This window comes from Lepisma saccharinum, chromosome 25 (genome assembly GCF_977018435.1).
Source record: "Lepisma saccharinum chromosome 25, izLepSacc3.1, whole genome shotgun sequence".
NCBI classification, from domain to species: domain Eukaryota; kingdom Metazoa; phylum Arthropoda; class Insecta; order Zygentoma; family Lepismatidae; genus Lepisma; species Lepisma saccharinum.
Window position 1 is genome coordinate 50,190,010 of NC_139253.1, and position 27,689 is coordinate 50,217,698.

General features: G+C 37.3%; 1 protein-coding gene across 1 annotated transcript; it reads left to right on the plus strand.

Annotated features, from left to right (window-relative positions):
• Positions 1 to 10,396: 10,396 nt before the first annotated feature.
• On the plus strand, positions 10,397 to 27,535 carry LOC145978813 (uncharacterized). Its single transcript, XM_083111633.1, has 4 exons — positions 10,397 to 10,459; positions 21,942 to 22,013; positions 24,150 to 24,286; positions 26,876 to 27,535. Exons 1-4 carry the CDS (start codon positions 10,430 to 10,432, stop codon positions 27,153 to 27,155), a joined length of 519 nt encoding a protein of 172 aa, XP_082967759.1. The 5' UTR covers positions 10,397 to 10,429; the 3' UTR covers positions 27,156 to 27,535.
• Positions 27,536 to 27,689: the final 154 nt, after the last annotated feature.

A 27,689-nucleotide genomic window follows, 5' to 3' on the forward strand; every position in this document is an offset into this window, starting at 1 on the left:
TATTTAGTAAAAATTTTCTCCGCTCCGCTGATAATAGTGAACAAGAATAATAACATTTGCATACATCAAACAAGCAGAGCCAGGCAATTATCCGGGGCGCCGATCTCGTAGGGCCGCCAAACCGAGGATCCTCCTTGATTAGAGGCAAATTCTAACCGTGGCTATTTCTTTCTTTCATTGAATTATTTTATGCACTTTATGAACAGAAAAGCAAACAGAGACAGATGATCTACAATTTAAAGAGGGGTCCGAACCACTATGTGCCTCTACCGGCTGCGTGGCTATTTGTTTTAAAAAGAGTTGAATTCATTGTTGACAAGAATTAATTGAAGTTACTGCTGAATAACTTAATAAGTATATTGCAAAATCATGAAACAATTTAAGCTAAGATATTTTTTTTGTTGTTGTTTTGATGTCATTATGTAGGTCAAGGGGTCCCGGGTTCGATACCCGGTGGAGGCACATAGTGGTTCGGATTCCTCTATAAACTGTAGGTCCAATCCCAATTAGCCTTACTGTGCATAAAGCGGACTTAAAACACCAAATCAATTCAATTCATTATGTAGGTATTAATTAAACACATACATACAATAAACGTGTTCTTCAACAGTATTAAAGTATTTTTAAAATATGGATATGATTTTTCGTCATTAAAACCGTATATATATATAACATGGTTATGATTAATATTGGAGGAAGGTGGAAAGCAGGGGGCGCCAAATTTCCACCTCGCTCGGGTGGACATTTTATCTCGAGCCACTCCTGCAAACAAAGTAGCAGATCCAACGACCACATGCAGAAAATCAGTTGTAATCTGTCTAGCAGTTGTTTACTTCTAATGACCGACAGAAGCAAGCGAAATCAAGAGAATAATAAATATTTAATAAAATAACAGAACTTACTCAGTCCACTCCACACTGCTCTCTTGGTACTTCAAACTTTTCCTTTCTCTTCCGCCGTATCCGTATTATTACTGCAGTCGCTGCACGCTTTGTTGCTAATTTCCTTCCAAAAATTCAACAACGTTAAATATTACGTCTCTGCTTTCGCTGTGTACAGTTTTTCCTTTCATTATGAAAGCAAACACTTTCCACTGAAAGAGGAACGAGCTTTTGATAGTGCAACAATTTTGCAACGCACGAGCAGGTACAGCTGACTGATCCATGGTTCCCCTGCGCGGGTTGATAATTCGACTACAGCGCCACAAGGTCAGTTTATTTTGACCAAGCTGCACTAAGCAAAGACAATGCAAGACATTGTTTAAAGCACGCGTTTCGCTTTGCCCCCCCACCCCTTCCGTCCTCCCTTCTTTCTTGGCCTGTCATGCTCGGAACCCTCGGAACAGTGTGGGCGAAGATACCATAGAATTTTCCTTTTTCAAAAAAAAATCCCTCGATTTACGACGATGTGTGGGTTGCCTTTACTCCACTACACGATCTCGAATGGAACGGGATTGCAACACGCTGCAAACAGCGGCCAACGAGCACCAGGCGATTTGTGTTCCGAGCTACGTATCTCAGCGGCTGGCACTGGTAATGCGAAGCCGACGGGGCGATGGGCTTCGGAACGTTTGATGTTTTGAAGGAGATAGTGTCCAGTGAATAAGTATAATAAAAATTAATTACATTGCAAATTTATTTTGGTGTGCACGTGCGAATAGGCAGAAGCCGCTACTGCTTAATATTGCCTAATTCCGTGACGGAGTGGTTAGCATAGCACGCTACGACGCCAGGGGGTCCTGGCTTCGAATCCCGGCCTGGGCATAGGTGTTCTTCGTGAGTGATCCTTCATCATTTTCATCATATTAGTACTCATCCTCATCGTCGCGATTAGCCAAAAGTGACATAAAAGCAACACTAAATAACAAAAACAAAATCTAATCAAATACTTAATATTAAGTGCGATATAAAATACAACTAAACGTAACAAATAAATGTTTCGCAAAACATATAAATATCACGTCAAGAAAGGCAAAGAAACAACAAGAATATTGCACAGGCTTCACCAGCTGCTTTATGCGTAGGAGATCATCACATTGAACTCCGTTAATGAAAGACTCGGAAGTTTCAATGTACAATGTTCTTTTAACTACTAGCAATTCATTCAAACGGTCGATGAACGGAATAGGGAATAAGGAACGGACTTCTTTTTGTTTTGTAGTGCCTGATCCAGCTAGAGAGATAGGTCATGAACCGATATCGACTATCAAAACTATATTTTTATATATGTAACATAAAAAAGTAGCAAGCGACTGCAAAAACAACTATGACTCATTAACGCATCCTACTGCCATTCGTTTTGAAACTACTCTAGAGATCAAAGGACCATGAAAGTGGAATATCCAAAAATTGGCTCTACATAGTTCATTTGCCTCTATCATGGATGAATACAGTTAAAGCATTCAGTAGTTTAAATCTCATGTGTATATAAAAGATGTAGATGTAAACATGGTTAAGTGGAGGAAAAGGCTCAACAGCCATAAGTTCGCAATGAAAAAACAAGACGAGATAAATAAATAGCTAAATAAAAAAGAAATAGACCAATGTACTCTTGCTCAATACTTGAAATCCCAGCTGTGATGTTGTCAAGAAACGAATCTTTGAATAATGTATTAAGGGTTAGACACAGATAGATCAACAAACTTTACAGTCTTTATACCACTTTCAACTGTAGGTCCACTTCAAATTAGCCTCTCTGTGCATAAAGTGGACTTAAAACAAAAACTCAAACTTATAGTAAATTAGTTTATTTCATACTGCAAACGTACTTGATAATGGAACCTATATTACTATAAATGTAGTAAGATATTGTAGTGTATTCACTGAAATAAATAAACACGACCGTTAAGCTAAACCCAAAATTTCTTCCACGTAAAATATTTTTATTTTATTTTGTGAATGCATAACCGTGGGAATTCTACATTACTTTTTATTCGAACTTCCTTCTCGATTAGTAATCATTGACAGACAATAGCGTAAAAAATACGATTTCAATAAAATATGGAAAGCTATCGATTTTAATTAATATTCTTCACTGCGAGACTCGTAAAATAACAATAGATACAAATGAATATTTCTAGAAAATCTGTAGTTAATTTAGGCATTCTAGTGGAAACCATGATCCTGCCATGTGTGGTTGCATATGCTCGTATATACAGGTTTAAAATGCAGCTTTCGAAGGCTCGTAGCATACAAACAAGGCTTCAATGAACAAAACGATATTAAGAAAAATTGTTCGTCTTGTTGTACGCTATGTGAAAGTTTATGATGTGTCTGTATGTATGAGAGGAGGAGGAGGGGAGTTTGCAGGAGTATGCGTATGTTTTCAGCAAATATCTGAGATTTTTCTTTTATTTGGTTTATTTTACTTCGCTTGTCTGCCACTTTTGGCTAATCGCAAAGATGAGAATGAAATTGATGAAGGAACACTCACTGGAACACCCATGAGCAGGGCGGGAGTAGAACCCGGGACCCGTGGCGTCGAAATATCTGAGCTGTCAGTATTATCTGCACACGAAGTGTTTAAATTCTGATGGACGGTAAGAGAGGTTTATTATAGGTCGGGAATTAACTTGTAGCACTTGCGAAGAAACCATAGAACCCCTACCATAGGCGTAGCTAAGGTGTGTGCCGAGTGTGCCTAGGCACACCCTAATGGACAGATAATTCAATAAGAGAGAAAATAAGCGGCAGTTTGTAAGAAGTTGAAAATGTCATTACTTGGTACCAACGGGTGCATTATCGCTGATGAAACGAGTGTCTGTAGTTTTTCGATTTTTTTATGTCATTGGAGAAAGAAGATATTTACTGCATTCTACTCTGTACTACAGCGCTTTACTTCTATACCTGTCACAAGCTGCACGTGTGAGAGAGAGCTTTCTCCAAGCTTAAACAAGTTACAACTAAATTAAGAGCAACTCAGAAGCAGGATAGATTGGAAGTCCTGCTCTTGCTATTTGTGGAACAGGAAAAAGCTTAGTCTATTGATGTAAATGAAGTTATTGATGAGTTTAAGAACATTGTACCTTTTGACAGACGTCTCTTGTTATAGATAACGTGTATTTTGATGTATTTGTTTCTAACATTTATGAACATTTTCTGTGTGTGTAATTTCTATGCAAGTTGATATTTTTCTACTACATATATTCAGAAATTTTCAACACGGTCATTTAGTGAATTTATATTCCTTTACAAACATCAGTTCAGTTAAAAATCCAAGTGATTGTGTTGCAAAATATGCTATTAAAAAGGTACAAGACATCATTTTTTTTTCCTTTGTGCACACCCAAATATAAAGTTCTAGCTACGCCTATGACCCCTACATTTTGTATTTTTCTTATTTAGCGTCGCTTTTCTGCAATCGTGGCTAATTGTGGCGATGACGATGAGATTGACGAAAAGACAGTGACAATGTCCACGCCAGAACTCGAACATCAGACCGTCGATGACGAGATCATGAGTCCGTCCTTCAATTTCATTCGAATGAAACCATCAACTGACAATAAAAGGCTGAGAAATTGGAAATGTAACTTCCAAAGAGTAATCAAAAGACAGGCAGAGTTTTTATGTGATTGTCCTTTAAGCAAAAGAGTTATGTGTCAACGACGATAACGCTGACCTATCACAGCCTTTGCTGATCGATGAAATAAGAAACTGGGAATATTCACACGGACCACATCGCTCTCGGCTCTCAGGCACAGCGGAAGAAAGGTCATTGACAATTCATTTCAAGGGGAGAATCCTTGTCTCACTCTTTGAGAATCCAGCATCCGTGTTTCTGTGAGCACGAGTCATTTTCCTGTTTAAAAGGGTCACTGGGACTAATTTTTCACAAGGTATCTTACTGTGATTTTTCAAAAGTGAATTCATGGTTAAAGTTATTAAGTTTCTTCATATGGGCTGTTATGAATGTCAGTACTTAGTCTTCTTGATTTTTTTATATTTTGTTTGTTTATAAAATCACGTTGCAAATACACTTGTCTCCAAAACTTTAGCAAGGACACGGGTTGTACATTACAATAGTTTTTTCACCGCTCATAATCGTAGCGATTAGCCAAACGTGGCAGAAAACGACATAAGATATTTCGAAATACATATTAGTGGCGAATATTTTTGTTCTTTTGTTAGCAATTTTTAAGCTTGTGTGTGTGCGTGTGTTTGTGTGACTACAATATTCTATTTACGAATATTCTTGGTCCACTTTATATTTTAACACTTTTACATTTTATAATTACTACTCGTATTTTTTCCGCATTGTAAAAATTGTTCAGTGGAAGAAAACGCATATACCTTAACTTATTAAATTATATAAGAAATAATACAACAAAACTATTAGTCGGACATTATACAGCGTGATTCAAAAGGATAGACTCAATTTCGTACAGGTATATTTCCTGAACTATACATCACATGTGAATGATCTACATAGCATTTAAAAGAGAAGGTTCTGAAGTTTCAAATACCACCGCTAGATCGCACAGATCGTCTAGTGCACAGTCGTGAAGTAGGTTCAGTTGGGAGCAGAAAGGCTACTATGCAGCACAAGATTTTTGCGTTCGTGGGTGAGTTCTTTAAAACTAAGTCTGTGACTGCGTTCGAATTTCATTTCCTCTTCGTTTCGACATTGAATCTCCAACGAGGAAAAGCCTTTGTCGTTGTAATCACCAATTTGAACAAACAGCCTGTCCTGGCGCTTCGTTTCTGGCCTCCAAGATCCCCCGATCTCACACCCTATGACTTTTTCTTGTGGGGAATCGTAAAAGAAGCAGTTTTCTAATCTTAACCAACAACTTTGGACGACCAACTAACCGTATCAACCGTATCAGTGAAAAAAGACGGAATTCATTCTTCTTTGGGTTTGGAATGAATTTAGCCAGCGTCTAGACATTACACCTATGGCCGGAGCCGGAGGGAGTACATTGAACATTCATAAACTTTATTGTGAGTATAATCGAATGTAATTTGAAACTTTAGAACCTTCTCTTTCAAATGTTACGTAATTCATTCACGTACGATGTAGAGGAAATGTAGCCGTATGGAATTGACTCCATTTTTTTTAATCACTCTGTACTTCGAGTCAATCAAGGTTTGTTAAAAATTCACAATCACGATCCTTAGCCTGAAATCCAACTAATTCTTATTTATTTCTACTTGGCAATATTCCCAGCTTGTCCTTGTTTTTTTCTGCGAACAACATAATCACACTCGTCTGTTTGTACACAAAACAAAAGTACTTAAGACGAGCACAATTTGTAGCGATTCTCATAACTTTGCAGTCCATCGAGAGGACTGATCGTTTTTCAATTTGCATAATTTTATTATGTCATCGCACTCGAGCGTGCAATTATATGTTAATCAAAACTCGCATGACGCGTAATGACATAAAAGTTAATTTCACACTCCTCTGCCGCCTTAAGATATCATTGGGTTTAAAAGGTCGAATTGGCAAAGGCATATCTCCTCGCTCGTATACAGAAAGAAAATGCTCGTAAACACACTTCCTTGATAAGAAAAAAATAATTTATAGTCATCAAAATTTCTCGAATTCATCTCCAGTGAAGACGATAACCTGTATTGAAAAAGATCTGACACTAAGGGGCTCTACATGAAACTCGCCATACTCAAATTAATACGTGAGTACATTATTTTATTTTTTATTCAAGTCGTGCGAGTTGTAGTATTGGTGCAATATTCGTACAAATTTGCGACCTGCCAATATTTTGCACGGTATAATAAAACAATATTATTAATGACAACACAAATTAACAATAACACTAATCTAATATTTCTACTACTAATCATAATAATAATAATAATTTTAACAAAAGCCACTTTCAGATCAAATATTGCCATTAAGTGGGCTTAGTTGAAGATATTACCAAACATAATTTCGAAGTAGGCCTACTGAAGGAAAAATTTGGGAACTTCGTGCAAACTTACAGGGACCTCAAAGCGCAACCCCCACAAACGAATTCAATTTGTTACCAGGTGATTTTTTTTTAAAAAAGTCATAATAGTGATAAAGGAATTACATCCATTGGCTGCATTACTACAAGTAATTAGCTTTTAGCACACCTTACAGTCCATAACTATCACCTTGCCAACACAAGGAAATTGTAATTTTCTTGTGAACAACGAATCATAAAAGAGTTATGTTGATTCTGAGTGAATGGAAAAGCGATTATTATCAATTCATAATTTCACAATTTAGAAAGTATTTTTTTTTTATTACGGGAATTATGAAACAACAAGTTTCTTTAAAGGTCAGAGTTCTTATGGTGCAGCGCATGCTATCATTCTTTTGTTCCGTAGTTTCCTTGAAAAACCCGCTATTTAATTTCTCAGTGTTACTGTAAGACACAAACATTAACATTGCAGACAATTTTAGAAGCCCTATTGGAAACTAACATACTGATGATTATAGATAAAAAGCAGTCCATGTGTGTTTGTGATTGTATTTTAATTAATCATCTTATCACTATTCAGCCTCATCTTTGCGTTTAGTCAAGTGACAGAAAAGCCAAGTACAATTAAGCAAATCAATGCAGGGCCGTATCAAGGCTTGGGGAGGCCACTGGGCAAAATGTTTTGTGGAGGCCCCCCATTTTTTTATTATTTTTTACTAGGAGCTTTATTAGCTCAATATGTTAACCACCAATTTTCAGCAGTTGAAATGGTAGACGTGATTTCAGATTCAGTAGTCATTCACAATCGAACATATCGCAGATAGGTTTGCAGGGAGAATAGCGCAGTAAAATAAAGTTACAGGACGAAAATTGTAGCGCTATAGAAGCAGTGAAATTCTGCGTCTAAATGTCTACAGTATATTATGAAAAGTGAACACTGTAACTACAATATATGGTAAATACTAAGGGGGTTCAGACGGAAACAGAGAACTGAGTAGTAGACTTTACTTACGTACATAATTTATTATAAATGATATTATTTACAATTAAGAGTAAATATGTCACTACATATGCACGGTCCATCTACTGGACAACTACCGACAGGTTCATTTTGGAAATTGTAGTAACCACTTTCTTCAAGAACATTCCCAAAGGCATAACACTTATAGTAGACCCAGTTTTCTTGCCTTTTTCGCCGAAAATTCATCTACTATATCATCGAAGTTCAATTCATTAAGAAGTTCATGTTAAATGCTTAATAAACAAAGATTGGATAGGCGAACCTGTCCCATGGCAGCACGAAGCCTGTTTTTCACTAATTTCATTTTTAAGAAAGATCTTTCTCCGTTGCAGTTTGTTACAATTCAGACCAAATACATTCTAAAGAGAATTTCGACATTGGGAAATGTACTGCGGAACGGGTCCTTACATACAATATTTTAGAGGTATGAATATATTTCGTTTTTGACGATAACACGAAATGTGAAATAACACATTCTAATGATAATTTTGCATGTTTCTGAAAGGTGTGAGGTGTATTTTCCTACCCTGTTTGTCACGAAATGATGCGAAATGAACTGCAAAATGCGAAATGGACTCTTAAACACGAAACTTGCCGTTTATATACCGACGCTCTGAAGTCTGAAGTATCCTGAGAGTTTAGCAATTCACGGAAAATTGATTAATTCTGCTGTAACTATTTGAGAAGCAAAAATGGACCCCTTTGTACAGGAATAAAATTAATATTCTGGTAATGATTTAATGTGCTATTAGAAGGGATATGTTTGTTTTGTGTAATAGTGCAGTTTTTAAATCAAATTTGGGATTATATTCACATTTTTTAAAACCAAAATGTCATTTTATATGGAGCTTTTTCACCGCTATAACAGCGAAATTTCATTTTATTTGCCGCTTTTGAACCCGAAATTGACTGTTTTTGTACCGATATTTTGCTTTTTTATTTACCAAAAATATGTGCCTCTAATATTATACATAGACAGTTCCATTGGGATGTCTTCCTGATGTTTCACATTGCTACTGCTTAGAACTCACAGTTAACGAAAGAAAGTTATGTACTTCGTTGGATTATTTATTAGCTTAATCGTATCTGAGAATTGATTGTTGGAAAAAGTGTGCCTTTTTTCCGCTCCATGGCCAAATCAATCCATAGTATAAACTATACTGAGCTTCAGATATCTACAAACAGATCGACTGAGAGCTGTGCTACAATTGGATCCAAAAGAGTGTAGGCATATGACAATATTGAAGGTTTTTGATTTTCAAAATACAACTTCTTATGTAATTTTTCACAAGCATAGCTGGTTAAAAGTTTTTTGGTGGGCCCTTCACAGCTTCCTTTTGGTGGAGGCCCCGGGGCAAATGCCCCAGTTGCCCATAGCTTAATCCGGCCCTGCCTATATACAATAAAAATAATTTAATAAGTGTATTACATGATAAAACATACTAGTGCACTTCCCGCCAAATTGTGCCCCACAATAGTCCAAACTTGAGTCAATTATCCAATATGCTTCAGTTATACATTGTTTACTATCTGATCGACACTTCTACAGGTATCATTGAAGTAAAGAACTTGGCAGGAAGGACCAAGTTGTGTCTATATTACGAGGATGATCCAAAAAGTAAGGTAAGAAGAGCTCTCTTGGACAAACTTTATTCCACAGGCATACACATTATTTTTCAACTTAGTCACCATGTTCATCCAAACATTTGTTCCAACGGTACACCAAGGCATCAATGCCGGTATAGAAGAAATCTGCGTCAAGTCCCTGAAACCACGTCATGACGGATTGCTGAACTTGTGAATAGCTTGTGAATCACCTACCACCCAAGTGGTTCTTCAATGATCCAAAGAGATAGAAGTCACTGGGTGCCAGGTCGGGGATGTAGGGAGGATGGCCCAGTACCTCGCACCGGAAGCGCCGTAACAGTTCACGCGTGCTGTTGGTTGATTGTGGTCGGGCGTTACATTGGCACCTCAACCAGTTGACGATGAATTTCTGCTGGTGAGGTGCTCTTTAGACGCAAAACCCTGATCGCACTACGCACTTCCACACTTGTTCCCGTGAGCGCAGCCATCTTCCAACTGATATTGCGAGGGTCTGACGGAACATATGCGCCATCTAACGGCTGTGTGATAAAGCTGTGCTCTTCTGCTGCGAGCCTGGAGGGGAATTCGAAGAACAGGATGGATATGATACCCGTGAGAGCTCTTGTTACCTTACTTTTTTAATCACCTACGTATTATTATTATGATTATTATGTTGTGATTAACAATAGTGTGTTTCTTCCCTAGCCGTAGCAGCGTTATTGTTGGTGTCGACGTCATTGGCGGATGGCAGACGCAGGCGAAGAGTGATTGTTGACCGAGTGGGGAAACATCCCTTCCTGCAGCAAATGGCAGAACCCTGCAAGTTTCCTCCAATTACCTTAGACGATTACGATGAAGACAACAGTCTGAGAATTGTGGCTAGAAATGGCTTTATTAGAACCATTCAAACGACCCTGATGGAACTGACTTCCTTCGTAGAAAATATTGTAAGTAACTAACGTGTTTATAACTACTTTTGCACTTTTGTCATCTCAGTAAATCTTCATATAAAGATATGAACTGTGATTTTCAGTTTACCATTAAGTAACGTGTAGGTTAGGGCGAAATTAGTAGAGCAGTATGAACCGTACAGTCACGGGCACTTCTGGGCTGTAGCTATCCGACTGATTTTCACTGCGGGTCATGACAACCCAAAATGTCCGTGACTGCACAAAAGTGCATTTTGTGCTAAAAGAGCATTTATTTATGTATATGTTCTGGTTTGGTTGGGAGGCGACTGGTCAACCCGGAGATATATGCCCCCACTCTCCCTCTCTGGTGTCGCCACTGGAGTATAGGGGACGGTGAACTGTGTATTACCATAGAATAGTTAGAGCTATTCTAAGGTATTACTCAAAATAATATTTGTTGAGTATCAAGACATTCTTAAAATGTCTGATCAGTCATATATTAGGTTCCTTAGGTTTGTACACTGTTATTATTATTATTTATTAGTTCAGCACAGTATACATCTTCCAATTATGTTGAACATAATATACTATGCATATAAAAAAGAAAAGAAAATATAAAATGAGAATGAAAATCTATATACACAATACGTATTTACACTAATTTATGCACTTGTTGGTGTGAGTATTTTTCTTCTTCAGTGCACTAAATGAATCTGTGAATATGTCAAATTCTACAGTTTTTAATAGTTCGTTCACTGTGTCCTGCATTCGCACTGCAGGTGAAAACCAATGTACGTTGACTCTTGATCTCTATTCGGATTCTTTTATACTTCTGAATTTACCTACTTAAAGAATTGTTGGAAATTGATTATTTACCGTAACTATAATTGTGGAGAATATATGTAGTTTAAGTAAAAGAAAATTTATTAAAACACCCTTACTTTCTATTCGCTTAAGAATGAATGCTTACTATTTCTATCAAAGTAGTTTTGAGATTAGTGACCTAAAAAACTTAATAAACAAACAGGTGATTACATTTGCAAGTTAGAACGGAGAATGAAAATCTTTTAAGGTCTAAATCACCATCCCTGAGACCTTCTGTAAACAAACGGTCTCACCGATTCGATGTATCACTCCGCGTCAGCTGATCCATGACCACAATCATCTGCTGTTACACTCATAGTTCGCCGCACCTATTCATTTTATATAACAGCCTCTGAATGTGAGAACCCGTTCTCAAAACATCAGACGAATATGCAGCCGCATACATTGTTACTCTCCCGGTCATTCTCTCTTTCATAACCCTTAAAACTGCAGACACTGACACACCACTGCATTGGGATACCAACTTAACCACTTCATTTACTGGTTTCTCAGGATACTACTGACAGAACGTTACATAAATATTGAGTAGAATCTGTTTCTCACCCCTTTTCAAAGGCTGTCCTTGCTGGTGTTTTGAAAACAAGCTCGGAGTAAACGGAGACTTTCCCTCACGCATGGAACTCGGCATGTTATTTTTCTAAGGCTAAGTCAGGCAATATTACTAAGTTGCACTACTTCCTTGCTGTTCACATGATTATTTTTAGAAAATAACCAATGTTATAAAATATCATTATGTACACAAATCTCTAAGCTCATTGAAAGTTATATTACTACAAAATGTTCACACTTATCTTGCCTTGCCATGTCACCAAGTTATTTTACGAAGTGCACTATATTTGGCGGAACAAAAATCGTTATTAGGATGCTTGTCAAAGTTTCCAACCGCAATAAATTTACGAACTTTTTGTCTTGTTTTGATCATCATCAATATATTTATTGGACTTACAGCAATGCATATGGCTGTTTATGCCCATTATATATTTTATTTACATAAGATACAATTTACATAAAATGTACAAACAAATTTCAAATACACTCCTATCTATACCAAACCTTAGAAATATACATTACCATGTTATATCATTTTGTCTAAAAAATGCAAGTAAAATATATTCAAAGAAAGAAGCCAAATTTATGGGAAATGATTACTGGTGCAAAGAGTTAACCATAAAGGTGAAGCAATAAGTAAAAAAAAAAGAGCATTGGGTTTAAAGTGAGACGTCATTTGCGGCAGCGTATCCCATACTACAAATTTGCCATTGTTTTACCTTGCGTAATGAATCCTGTAACAACGCTGGATTTTCGTGTGGATTATTTTACTTCTATGAGTTTGCAATGCTTTCTGCATGCAGGTGGTTTTGTTTACAGAAGGTGTCAGGGTTTGTGATTTGAACTATAGTCACATGTAATGATACGATTTGTATTACATGAAAAGACAGAGAATAGAGTGGCTTCCTGAAGTATGGCTAACTACGTATATCACATCCACACATTCGCTCCGAACAGGAACAATGAATTTATAGATGCCAAGCTACGAGCATAAGCTGTGATCGGCCCGATCTAAAGCTCATCTCGTGTAGAAGAGAGAATCCGCCGATCTAGGCAAAGCACTCTCTGGTCCGCGGGATGTCCCGAAGTTGATGGTCCTTACAAGGACCGATAGAACCATAAACCTTGAACGTCCTTTGGAGGCACCCACCGACAGCACAAGGATTAAGGATTGAAATCCGTGTGGATCAAATTTCAAAGAATCAGTTATGTTGTTATAATTGTTCTTACCTCCCAAAAATAAATGCTTAGGAGATACCGACCCCAGAGAAGCAAACGAGATGCTCTCACGGACTGGGCAAAGACTACAGACCACTCTTCTCACGGAGGCATATTTTCACATAAGTTCCGGGTGTTGTTTCAGGTTCAAAATTCGATAACTTACTCTTTCTGGTCGTCAGTCGGAGTGCGTAAGCCCAACTAAAACACAAGCTCTGTGATAGAACTTCAGGTGTAATCCATTTCCGCTTATCCCTGCCACTTATGGGTTCGTTAAGGTTAGGAACAGACAAGGTTTGTGCTTCTGCTCACCATTCATCGTGGGGGGGTTCACATTTTAGCATTCTAGTTAAGTCTATGCAATACATGACGCAGCTGAGGTTTACTAGCTTGCTTGGTTTATCCTCGGGATTTTCCTTTTGAATTTCTTGTTTTTTCTCTTCTATTAGATTTACGATACCTGTCCAAATACTCTGCCAAAACAGAATCTCATTATATCCGATCCCATGTAGCAGTGTGGGGTCTCCCTGAAGGCGTAGTGATAACGTCGTCGCGGGTTCGATACGCGTTGGAAGCACATATTGGTTCAGATCCCACTTTAAACTGTAAGTGTCTCTATTAGGACTTGATTTGTGCATAAAGCAGACTTCAAATAAGAAAAACCTTCAAACTTCCATGTAGAAGTGTGACTAGTGTCCTAAAGGTCGTAGCAACCTGAAGCTCCTTATGAAATTGAGGAATGGGGGGGCTGCGGAAATATAAACGAACCAAACTGCCTCTACATTGGGATGAATACAAACGGTTATGAAATTTTACTCCCTCCATCATGAGGCAGGAGAAAGAAAAGCTTACTATTCGTTTCTTGTAACAACTTGACAAAAATACAAAAAGTTTGTGCAACAACCTAAACACAGTCGGCATAAGTAGCAAACTAAATACTCGCGAACTTCTACCTCACCTCAGTAACCCTTCTAAAAAAAAATCACCATTTCGCGAATGTTTATGATAATGCTTCCCGTGACACCGGGAAAGGAGTGCAAATATTTCTCTGACAACATTTTGAACAACGACGCGGAAGAATTTCAATGTCATCCAGTGTCTGAGTCTGAAGTAAAAAGGCCGTGCATAGCATCCGTTCAAATATAGCCGGAATAGATAACATTTCGGGCAAAATGCTTAAACTACCCCTCCCTTTCGTACTCCCTGCGTCATAAATTATTCACTAAAATCAGACCAATTCCCTAGTTCTTGGAAGGAAGCGCAAGTCCTCCCGCTACCCAAAAAAACAAACGATAACATCTTTGAATGATTTAGGCCATTATCAATACTTTCGAAGCTTATAGAAAAAATAGTATCAATACAATTTAAAGATTATATTGCAAAATATAAAATTTTACCTGATACACAGTCGGGTTTCTGTGCATCTCACAGCACTACTACGGCTTTATTGTCTGTCACGGACAATTATTTATTATTTATTTTATTATATGTGTGTAGAGTTAGATTATTTCCGTACATCTTTGGCTGTTATGCATTTGAAGCTTCGGAACGAGTCACAACTCTCGAAGCAGCCAATTAACCAAACGAGCCGCTGACGTCATCTCAACCCAGAACCTATCGTTAAGCCCCTTGCTCCGGTTCTACACGGCCATTAGGCTCGCTAGACAGACTCGCGTAGTCCGCTGGAGATGTTCCAAAAGTAATTCGACTCTATGTGTGAACCGGTTTGTGTGCTTCTATTTCTTTTTCATGTATTTTTTGTATTCTAAACCATTTTGTTTAATGTATTTCACATGTAATCCTATTTTGTAATACCTTGTCCTGAGTTAGGTAGTAGAGCAGTCCTAGGGTGAACCTCGCTCAGTAGAAAATTAAGAAACTGTTCTATTCTTTTCTATTCTAGTGTGTGTTTGCATGATTTCAGGGAGCCCTCTCGAAGCTTTGTATCCTTCCAGATTTTTCCCTTTGAGTGAAGTATAGAGAATTCACCGCGATGCCGTAGACATGATATTGGACTTCACTATGTGGCAGGCTTTCTTCTTCTTCCTCTTCGTCCACTTCTTTGGTGATTATACCTATCCTGTTACTCTTTCAAATGCGGCAATTCTTGCGTTACATTTAAACACGAATTTGTCAAACTATCTACTAAAATGTGGGCAGAGCAAGGGGGCACACACAGTCCTTCCGATGTCTAAAATCAACAATAAAGAATTAACGTAAGAGTTAACATAAAGGATGATCGGGAATTCTTAATTCGTCACCGTCGTATTGGTACCGAAGAAAAAAGCCCCAAGCTTCAATTGTAAGTATGTCATAAATATTTGTAAAGTTTCTCCATCTCATTATACTACTTATAAGGTAACTTGTCCGGTGTTAAAAGCAGTGGTAACTAAGGAAATGATTTGGCATGGTTTAGCACTCCCATATAATCTGCTACCTGCAATGCAATGTGCCTGAAGCTGATGGTTCTAATGTCATGTCTTTTACATAGAAATGAGTAATCTGCATCGCGATCCTTCCAGGAAAAGTGCAGAGAGGAGGAACAAACTCCCAATGGACTGAAGAAGAAAAATGCAAGGGTCTTTGAAAAGTTCGTGATGAAACATCACAAGAAGGAAAGCAAGATAACTTGTGGGCACTCTTCCTTGATTTTTTATAAAACATAAATGGCAATAATGAGAATGTATTGCGTGTGGTGCTGCGATAAGTATTTCCGTTGCTTACAAAATGTCTTTCTCCCTCAATAAATCTATTTTGCCCAATTTAATTATATGAACTGCAAATGCACTCAGTCAACCGATCAGAACTTGTTGATTGTTGATTTAAGTCCACTTTATGCACAGTAAGGCTAATCGGGACTGGACCTACAGTTTAAAGTGGGATCCGAACCAATGTGCCTCCACCGGGTATCGAACCCTTGATTACAAGGCGACGACGCTACCACTGCGCCATCGGGGAGGCCCTCCGATCAGAAATATTTATCAATTCAGTTCATTTTATTCTTCTGCTAATAGTATTTGTAGGTTAGGGTTGCGATCTGCTAGATGGGAGCCTGATGCTGAAAGATAATTAAGGATCTATCTATCTTACATCCCATTATTCAGGATCTTCCTCCTTACAATCAGCACATTTTCTCTCTGAAGGAAATGCCGATAGAATGGGCCACCAATAGCAGCAGGAAGCCAGCCCTATTTCACCATACCATTCTCTCTCATCTGCCGTGTCATTCAATTTGACTCGCAGTGAGGAAATCGGAAGACGATCTGATTGGTGAAGAGTTTCACAACATCACGAGGCAAACTACTTTCATGATTCAAAGTCGATCACGGTTTGCAGATCCGCAAAGATTTCCTAGAAACGCATCAGAAGTCATCATCCTACTTTCCTGCATCGAATTGGTTCACACCTTTCCTCTTTCTTTCTTTCAATCATGAACAGTTAATTCTCGCAGACAGTCTGGAACGTGATCCTCTTCTGCGACTCGCAGAATGGAAGAGAAAAAAAGAAAACCGCTCCAAGGACAGAGCATGCGTACGTTACCGCCTGGGGGATTAGACTGTTCTCTGACGGGCAAGTTAGGCGTAATGAGAGGGTTACCAGCCGACTACTCCTTGAGGCAGGCATTCTCCAATTTCATTGATCAGTTCGTTGAATCATTGACGAGCAGCAGGAAGCCAAGAGGATTTTTCATTGTTAAGTCTCGATGGAATGAATTGTATGTCGTTCACCTTACGAAATCCGAAAGATGGTGTTCCACGAATTCACTTGCCCGTCGCCTATTTTTTTTATCTTTGGATGAAGCAGTCTGGGAATTCAGGAAATTGCCTGTCAGAGAAAAATTGCTGGCCCCTAAAGTCAAGTTAACAGTAACGAAATTTCACTTTTTTTTTTAAAGCAGAGGTCCATTTAGGTCCTTGACAGTTCGAGGAAAACTCTAATACTGCACATGGCTACGTATCGTGCACTTTTCTATCAGATTATCAACATTCACGCAAGGAACATCTGAAGACACACAGGAAACTATTTCCTCTAGCTTTGGTTAATGTATAATTAAATGCATGTCATAGCAGCACTTGAGGGTAGATCAGGGTCGGCGCTAGCCCCCCCCCCCCCGGCCTTATGCAGAAACAGGAATATATTGATTTTCAATTTCCTAAGTAAAACATCAAACTATAAAAAAAATATTGAGACTTGTTATGCTATTTGAATGCTATTAAGCACTAAAGGATATCTCGCTCGACCACACATAAACTCTAACTAACTAACCAACTCTCTAGCCTTCTTAAACCCGAAGGTTCATGGCTGCAGCAACACAGGCCTTCCATCTTTCCCTATCTTGAGCAAGATCTATATACTCTTTTCCATCCCTACCGATTTCCCTTAGATCCATCTCAACGTTGTCCCTCCATCTTCGACTTGGCCTTCCTACAGGTCTCTTACCATCAGGTTTCCCAACAAGAATCCTGTAAACTCCTCTTTCCTCTCCCATTCGTGCCACATGGCCTGCCCACCTAAGTCTTCTTGATTTAATGATTCTAATAATGTCTGGACATGAATACAAATTATGTAGTTCTAAATTATGTAACCTTCTCCACTCACCTGTCTCCTCATCCCTTTTAGGTCCAAAGATTTTCCTAAGGATCTTATTTTCAAATACTCTCAATTTATGTTCCTCTTTCAATGTAAGGGACCAAGTTTCACATCCATATAATACTACAGGCAAAATTTTAACTTTTAGTTTCTTAGATATTAAACGAGAAGACAAAAGTTTATGAAGAGAGAAGTAACATGCATTTCCTGAATTAAGCCTACTTTTTATTTCCTCTTTAATATAATTTTCATTTGTTAATATTACTCCTAAGTATTTGAATTTGGAAACTCGTTCAAACGAGTTGTTATCAATAATTAGATTTTGATTATTACGTAACACTTGGTTTCGGCCTGTAAGCATACATGTATATTTAGTTTTCTCTTTGTTAACTTCCAAACCTATCTTTTTAGCAGTTTTGAAAAATATTTTAGCATTATTCTTAATTGTATTCACATCATCCCCCAGTAAGTCTACATCATCTGCATATGCTAACAACTGAGTCACACCATTTAATTTTAGTCCTTCTTTAGTTTCTTTTACCTTCCTAACAGCATATTCTAAGGCAAAATTAAAGAGCAATGGAGATAATGCATCTCCTTCTTTTAACCCATCATGAATTGTAAATTTGTCAGACATATTAATACCCACACGAATTTTACTTTCTGTTTCACTGGTGCATATTTTTATCATACTAACAAGCTTCTTAGGTATTTGAAACTCTACTAATATATATATATATATATATATATATATATATATATATATATATATATATATATATATATAAAAGGTAAAGTGTTCCCCTGTGCTTAGCACCACGCCATGAAGGCGTATAGGGTGTGTGGGGGCAACACCCCACACTTTCTTGATCCGGTCGTGAGTGGGGGTAATGTGATCAGCATCATGCCCCTGACCGCCTTTACCCCCCAGGGTTTCCCCCAGGTACCCATGTTATTCGACGCTGGGTGGGCGCCGGGGCCGCTTCCATCGTTAGAAAAGTTCCCGGATTTGAACCAGCTGAGGATCGAACCCGGGACCTTTAGCATGGTAGCCAGACGCGTTACCGACTGAGCCACCGCGGCCACTAATATATTATATAATTTATCTCTTTTGACCGAATCATATGCTTTTTGAAATCAATGAATAGCTGATGGACATTTTGATTATATTCCCACTTTTTTCAAGTGTCTGTCTGATGTGAAAAATTTGATCTGTAGTTGATCATAAACTCTAAAAAATGCAAACATTTTGTATTATTATTGTATTTTATGAAAACTCTCTCTCTCTCTCTCTCTCTCTCTCTCTCTTAAACGTATCTTAAATCTAACAAGTATTAGGAAAGAAATTAAGGCTTTATTTCATATGGTTACCGTTGTAGGTCTGTGATATGTGATTGGATTTTAAAAATAATTACATGCAATATTCCCGGATCTCCTGCGTGGGTGATCTAAGGTCTGAATTATTTCCTGAGTTGTCCCCACATAAAGCGCCTCTGGGGTTCACCCAGCCTCAAATTAATGGGTACCTGGGTCAACCCTGGAGGTTAAGGCGGCCGGAGAGTGGTGCTGATCACACACCTCCAAAATGGCCTACATCGGGAATGTGTGTGGCCCTACCCACACATCCCCTAAATGTGCCTTCATGACATGGTGCTATATGCAAGTGGAACTTTACCTTTACCTTTACACGTAATATTCTTTTTCGTATAATGCTATTTTGCGTAAAATGGAAACAAGCGTGTTTCAGACATGATTGACCGAAGATAGTATTTTTTATTAGCCTTAAAAAAAAGTTTTCTACACTTTTCAGACAAAAGATCAGATGGCATGTCTTTATGCTTACTAATATCGTAACATAAATTGAAAAATTCACTATGATGTTTAAACTGATCAAATCTTTCTCTTAGAGCTAAAATAATCGTCTAGGACCTGGTAATAAAAATCAACTTTCTACCGTTTTTGTGGATCTTCAACAGTTTCATCATACTCTGAAACTGCTTCTTCTTTCGATATCGGACCTGTACAGTGTTGCCTATCTTTGGATCGTCTATATCTAAATTCGATGCCAAATCTTTCTCATCAACTGGAGCTCAAAGGCCCCCCCCCCCCCCCGACGCCTCCGCGAGTGGAGGGAGGGAGCTGCCAAGTGGCGTAAATGAAATTTTTCATCATTCCTGCTTTTTTCAAAGCGCTGATATGTTTGCAAGAAATCATCTAACAGCATTGTAGATTAATGTTTTGAAGACATTTGCTCATTACATTACGTGGATAACAAGTGAGCAAAAGAATGTAGAGCCACACAACTGGTTTGCAATGCATTGAGCCTCATGTGCGAGCATTTGGACAGTTTTATTGTCGCCAATTATTAGAAGGAGCGCTTCATAGACCTCTCCCACTTGATGTCTGAACGGAGTTAAGACATCAATTTGCTTTCCCAATTTGTGGCACTTGGTTTTAAAGTGAGACTACTGATATGTTCCTTCCAAAACTATGGGTTGGCATATACTATTAACTTCCAAGTTATAATATAATATTATAACTTTCAAGTTTTCCATAGGCTTATTTTTTTCTTCTCTTCAAATTTTGCCGCTCTGGGCGGTGGCACGGTTCGCCCCCCCCCCCTCCCTTTCCGCCGGCCCTGTGGTAGATATTATTGCGCATTGACGGACAAGGGAAATCTTGGAAATTTAATAGCCGCATTTAATTCAAGTTTTCACAGCCTCTGGTCAGATTGGCTGCATTGGGATTTCTCACATTTTGGAGTCCTTTAACCTAAATCACCAACTGTTCTAAAAATCTCACAGACTTTGGCATTTTTTGACTGTTCCACACTTTCTGGATTTTTTTGGTGTTCGGGTTTTCTTGTGATTAACTTTGTAAATTCCACGAAACAGAAAAGAAACCTTCAATGCAGACACATTATCTAGAGATATATTTCGGGAAAAGTTTACGCATATTAACAATCTGCTAATGTAGGAAATATGTGTATCACATACATCCTTCCTTCTTCCATTTTCATTGTTAATTCATTCCTATCTTCTTTCCTTCCTTCCTAATAGCAACAAACTAATATAATATTATTCCACTTCAATATAAATATGTGGTCCAGCCTTTGAATTAGGTAAAGATGAATAAAAAATGCTCTGAGTACTTTATTGTCTGTGTATTGTGTATGCCATCGTCAATGGTCAAACATAATTAACATTATTGCATCTCTGGTGTTGTGTTGGAGAAGATAAGGAAAGGGCTGGCCCTAGGTGAGTGCAGGGTCTTGGACACACACTGTACGCAGGGCCTTAACCAAAGTTTTTCAGAGGTCAGATTTCTGTTCCTCAGTCTGAACTGAAGTGTTCTATATGTATTTACAATATAAACATTACTACAATTAATGTATATAAGTCTTATTATTACCCAAGAGCAATAAGTAGAATGAAGGGAGGCTAATAAAAGTTGTTGGGCCTCCCCGAGCGCAGTGGTAGCGTCGTCGCCTTATAATCAAGGGGTCCCGGGTTCGATACCCGGTAGAGGCACATAGTGCTTCAGAACCCACTTTAAACTGTAGGTCCAGTCCCGATTAGCCTTACTGTACATAAAGTGGGATTAAAACACCAAATCAATCAATCAATCATTGAAAGTTGTTATTTTCATTTCTGATGTCTCACTGGTGTGACATACATTATATTTAATTACAAAACTGAATCTATCATTTCACCTATCAAAGTGGTAATGTGTAATCATATTAAATAACATTCTATAGCATAATCATCTTTTGTTTACTTTTCATTCAATTTTGTAGCTGTAGAGAATTTATATTGTTCCATATAAACTAATATTTTCACTTCATGCTTTTATTCTATAATTAAATTAATAGTGCACATTATCTATTTTTGATTGAAGTATTGGAATATGATTTTTATGTAATTCTTTCTTTAGAATATGATTTCAGTATTTTTTTGATAATTTTAAATTTGTCAAAACAATCCATGAAGTCAGGAACAGTACACAAATAATTATTTTTATCTGGCATGAGGCCTCGGGTGAGTGCCAAGTTGCCCCTCCCTAGGGCCAGCTGTGGATATTGTCACATTTCAATTGCGGAAGTGCATGATAAATACGGAGAATAATTAGTAGTTACATAGTTTTATGAATTGTATGGAGGAACTCATAATTAAATATACTGTTGGGCAGAAAATCATCAACGTCAAGTCTTAAAGTCAGTGCTATAGATTGAAAATAATTGTTCAATAGTAAACATAATTTTGTTCTTTAATTGCAGGAACTGCCTGACTGCAACGGACTTCAACTGATTACAAAGCTTCCTGAGGTACCAAACCCCAATGAATTAAGTGTAAGTATAACCTGAGAATTGTCTAGTATAGTTACTGGTTTCAAAGTTTGTATCATGTGTATAAATGTTCCACAAGTATTCCAATTAAATATAAAACAAATATCATCTCTCTTATGTATTAACAACAAAGATTAGACAATATTACATAAGATAAAACCAAAACTTATACCATGGATGCCTCTTACACTAAGTTTATTAGAAGTATAGAAGTCTAACACTTTGTACCTTCTTGGTCACTATGTTTTCTTTACATTCAGATATTACTTTTTTAGAGGTGTTATGAGAGGAAGGTATGCCCAATTGGTTGGGATCATTGGCGTATGCAGGGACAAGCTGATGGGGCCCTTTCAGAAATTTGATAAAATCAAAATTTTTAAATGGAAACAGCAAAGAACTCAGAGGGGGGGAGGGCAAAGTGTTAAAGGCAAACTCCCCTAAAAATGACCCCCAATTACCATTCTTGCTTGAACAACTTTTAAAATGAAGGTTAAAAATGATAATTACAAAATATTTTGAAGTGTATCCTGTTCCTACCTGGAACGCAGCTAAGTGATATCCACTTTCAGGATTTCAGCCTCCTCCAAAAATAAAAATAAAAAGGTTTTGTGTACACCTGTGGTTGGGATGCTTAGAAGTGTTAGACCTTAGTTGCTTTCCAGTTGCATGATTGTTTTTGGCGAATGTGGCTAACAGTGTGAAACATTTCATATTTTTACAAAATATATCACTTGAGAAACATATTTTATAATTAACTAGCTGATTGCCAGGCGTTGCCCAGGTATTTATTTATCCCAATCTTCTATTAGACAGGAATATAATGAATTCTAACTATAGTGTAAAATGAACTTGGAGTTGAACGGCATTGGGAGTGTCACTATTCATCTGAATGGCCCCGACAACTATGGATTCCACACTAATATCGGTCGTTTTCGATTATTTTTACATGTCACCCCCTCCTACCTTCATCCCTAGGGGTGCAAGGGGTCTCTTACCCCCACATCATTTCTTTCGACATTTTTATATATTAGATATAATCATTCTATTATATGTAAAATCACATAAAAATTATCCACCCAGATAGCCTGTACTTCATAATGTTACACAGCAACAAATTATACAAATATTAGGAGAGTGTTTCCTGAAAATCTTTAATTTTATACCTATTTTAGAAAAAATATAAATATGCTGACCAAGGCAGTAATTTATTTTATTAAAAACATAAACTAAACGTAACGTTTCAACCTTCTAGCAAGGTCTTCATCAGACTCTGTATAAGACTTTTGTACTTGATACAGAGTCTGATGAAGACCTTGCTAGAAGGTTGAAACGTTACGTTTAGTTTATGTTTTTAATAAAATAAATTACTGCCTTGGTCAGCATATTTATATTTTTTCATAATCATGGAAACAAGGCTTCATGGTGTTACCTATTTTAGTAATATCAATAAAATGTTTGCACATCACACATGAAAGCACCTTACACAGCCTCCAACAATGTCCGATGTATTTGAGTTTAGAAAAAGAGAATTTTGAGTGAGTGAGTGAACAAGTTAGTTTATGCATATGTGTTATACACACACACACACACATATATAAATATATATTAGGGCTGAGCCGATACCACTTTGAGCTGATACTAATGGCGATACTCTTACTGATAGAAATACTTGAAAATTGCAATAATTAAAATTTGTTCAAAATACTGATTAATATTGGTGTGTAAATATTCTTATCCATTTATATGAATCAATGCACTAACAAATTTCCTTTAGAATATTAAAAAAATACATCAGAATATTAAAATAGATGTTATGTAATCAAAAAATACAGTCTTTCATGCAAAATTTGTCTAAAATAAAGAGCAAGTTTGAATTTTGCGTAATTTTCAGTCCAGGTTAATTAGATTCCGTGAAAAAGTCAAGTGGCATTTTTGGGGAGCTCGTGAAATGCCAAAATACCAGAAAAGTCTCAGCTGGCATCAGATGATGAATTCCAACCAATACTTTTTGATCCGATACCAATGGTATCAGACAATACCTAGACATCCGCATCGGTATCAGCTCAGCCCTAATACACACACATATATTATGTGTGAATTTGTGATTTCTAATTTTTATCTTTTTAAAAACCCTTTTAGGATAGCCAATTTAATAAGGAATTATACAAAGCTTTACTTCTCTCTACTGCATACATGAACTACATGATTCTGGATCAACAAAATGCAACAAAGCCATGTCTTCCTGGAGCTCTTTTTTATGCAGAACAAGTAGAACGGTAAGTATTTAATGTTCAGGTTTATGTTTGGAAATATAAACTAGTTCTGTCATACATTTGTACTCTTAATTAGTTATTTCTAAAAGTGCTAAAAATGTTAAATTAAAGCTTGTGTTATAAGTCCACTTGATGCACAAATACAATCTCAACTGGATCTAGATCCAGACCAGTTAAATTTACTCCTATTTGAAACTGAATTAGAAACTTTGTTAGAAAGACCCATTTCATAGGTTTCAAATACAGTACTTATGCTCATGATAAATATATGATTAATAAATATGATCTGGAATTTTATGTAGCCAAAACATGTAAAATATGTACGTACATACAATGGCGTGTACATAAGAGGGCAAGTGGGGGCAATTGCCCCTTCTAATACTCTCACTTAGAAATTTAGTGTAGAGAAATCTTATTACCTTTATTAAACAATACATAGTCCTGGCCTTGTGGTCTAAGGTGCTGTGCTTTGGAGTTTGACTGCGAGATGGCATGGGTTCGAGTCCACCTGGGTTCAGTCTCTGGGTTCTCGGCCTGTGTATAGGACCGGTGGCAACCCACCGTCGTGAGGAAATTGGAGAGCTATGAGTGAGTAGCGTAACCCGGTCTCGGAAATGTCCTATAATGGCTGGGGTTCGACGTGCTGACCCCACATTACCCCATTACTGGTTGAAGATCTCTACACCTCTAGGTAGGATTATGGGAGGGAGACTGGCAGACAGAAGATCAGCCTAGCTCCTTCAAGGGCTGTCTAACCACAGGTTATTATTATTATTTTAAACAATACATATTATTCTCTTTAAAAAATAAAGTATTTTCAAGCCAACAAAAGTTCTAAGCAACTGCAGCAGGTTTATTTCCTATGTAATTAGGCTCACTTCATTCTCCACCAAATTACTTGTTATTAAGACTCATGTATTTTATTCGTTAGCCTAGTTCTGTTACACCTATGTGGTCACAGAATAAATTGGTCACACATTGGAAATGAATTAATTATGTGAAGTTGTTTCGAATCTTCTGTACGAAATCATGTTTGTATGTAAATTAGTCTGAACCACAGAGAAGGAAAATAAAGAGGGAGAGGAACTGAGAACTTTCGAAGCATGGAAGCTGGAATTCTTCTAATAGAGTGATTTTCGCTGGTCTAGATCTGGACACACACAATATGCGCCCCTGTTTAGCACCCATCAATACAATAAAACAGTGAGATGGAATAAGATGTTTCTTTCTCCAACTAAACTATCATAAAGGCTCTTGCCCCACGTAATCAGAGGGTCTGTGCAAGCCTATGCATACATACATAGAATAAATCACTGGTATATGTAAAAATATATACAAGTATATTTTTCATAGTCTTCAATCATTTCATTCTAGTGATATATTTAGGTTCAAGTTGATTTCTATGAACTGCTGACCTGCAGTCACTGTTATCAGAGTCAGCAGGAATTGTGTGCATAATAATAGAGTAGCGAAGAACAAAGATCTAAATCTTCCATAGATTTCAGTTAAGTAGAAAAGAAGTAAGAAAAATCAAATAAATATGAAGTAACTCAACATATTGGAACAAAACTTGAACAGTATGTATGCACATTTTCACCTATCCTGTTTTAGTTTCTTTACATGATGATCATTTTTAAAAAAAGTAATTACATGCTCATAAATTCCTACTTATATATTATAATATACGGTATATCCTTCGTAATAGTTTCCATCTGGGTATAGCACATATTGCCAAATTCTGCCAATTTCCTCACGCCATCACTGGAATTATTTTTCCATCTATCACTGAGGGACCGCACCAAGGCCTGCACTATGTCATTGAAGCGACGTCCTCATAGAGGATTTTGTATCTTCTGAAACAAGTTATAGTTGCAAGAACGCATGTCGAGACTATAGGGAGGTGATTTAGAACTCCCAACCACACTGTCCAAGCAGGTCCTCCACTGAATTTGGAAAATGACACCTTGAATTGTAGTGTAGCACAATTGGGTGTCTAGCTAGAAGTATTGGTGGTTTCCAATCAAAAGTTGCACAAAGGTGATTCTCCAGAAAGTTACTGTAATACTCACTTTTCACGGTAACTCCCTTTGATACTGTGTAACAAAGGAAAATGACTTCATAGTCGTAGGCAATAAGAAGCATCACTTTAATGTTGCTGGGTGCTTGTTGGAACTTTCGCGGTCTTGGCAAATCAGTATGCCTAATCACTTAACACTGTTGTATATTGAAATGCCTTATTGCCACAAGCTTGCACAAGTTCTCTGTGACACTTAACAACATTTCCTTCACATGCAACTTGCGTTTGGATGAACACAATTTGTTCTTTTCATCATAACATTGTTTTAGAGCGCACTACTCAATGGCTAGTCAGCACAGTGCTGCCTCCACATGCCAATCGGTGGAACTACATGTCACGTGTAGAAATAGAAATAGAACCATTATCTAAATCAATGATTAATTTTTGCTACCAATGACGAACAGTGGACATATTGTTGGGTAATTCTTTTGTTTGGGAATAATTCTTGTATATTTATTATATTTAACGTAGAGCACACACTTTTTTACAACGCTTTTGAATTTATTTTCTTTCAGATTAGGTAGTAAGATGGATTATGTCTTGTGTATGGCAGTACAAATGATGCCTAAAGAAAACATGAAACCAATCTTGAGAGAGGTGTCTCGAATGAAGCTCTATCATCACAATGACTGCTCAGGTCGTTTGATGAGGGACTGTGTAGTCTTACACCACACTGTGAGGTTTTTCTCAGAAATTGAAAACTACTTTCTACTCAACAGTGCAACTCACAACAATGGAATATCTCCAGTGACAGATGAAGAAAAACGACGAAGACGATCTATACTTTATAAATAAATAGGAATTAACAAATTAAATTAATAATTTAAATGCTGAGTTGAATGAACAAGTTAACTCTTTTAAATATTAGTAAATCTGTTACTATGAGTGTATTGGCCTCTGTGGTTATTGCACCTATAATTCTTAATGTTTTGCTCTGTAAGATATGTATTAAAACACATTTTATGCTCAAGTTTCTGGAACATGTAATTAATAGAAACAACTCATATATTGTAAGTTAACATAGCGCGTGACAGCAAATTTCAACTGTCAGTGAAAATAAGCAACAATATTTATTAAGTTATGTTAGTTTATTTATGTTACAAGAGTGTTCTATTTGCTATTAAGTTATGTCAAATTGTAGATGTAGCCATAGGTGTAACTTGGGACCTAACTTTAGGGGGGCAAAGTGGTACTTGGGGTTTAACTTTGGGAGGGGGGCATAGCCGAAGTTGGGGCTTAATTTTTTTTTGGGGGGGGGGCAGAATCGAAAATTATTCTATCCCATAAAAATAGCATCTAGACAGGACTATTTTGCTAACTGTCACATTT

Excerpts from the sequence above, each read along its gene's own strand:
- LOC145978813 (XM_083111633.1), top strand. The coding sequence starts at position 10,430 with ATGGAACTGACTTCCTTCGTAGAAAATATT. Across the intron at positions 10,460-21,941 it reads CTTCCTTCGTAGAAAATATT|GAACTGCCTGACTGCAACGG; the intron begins GTAAGTAACTAA and ends CTTTAATTGCAG. Across the intron at positions 22,014-24,149 it reads CAAACCCCAATGAATTAAGT|GATAGCCAATTTAATAAGGA; the intron begins GTAAGTATAACC and ends AAACCCTTTTAG.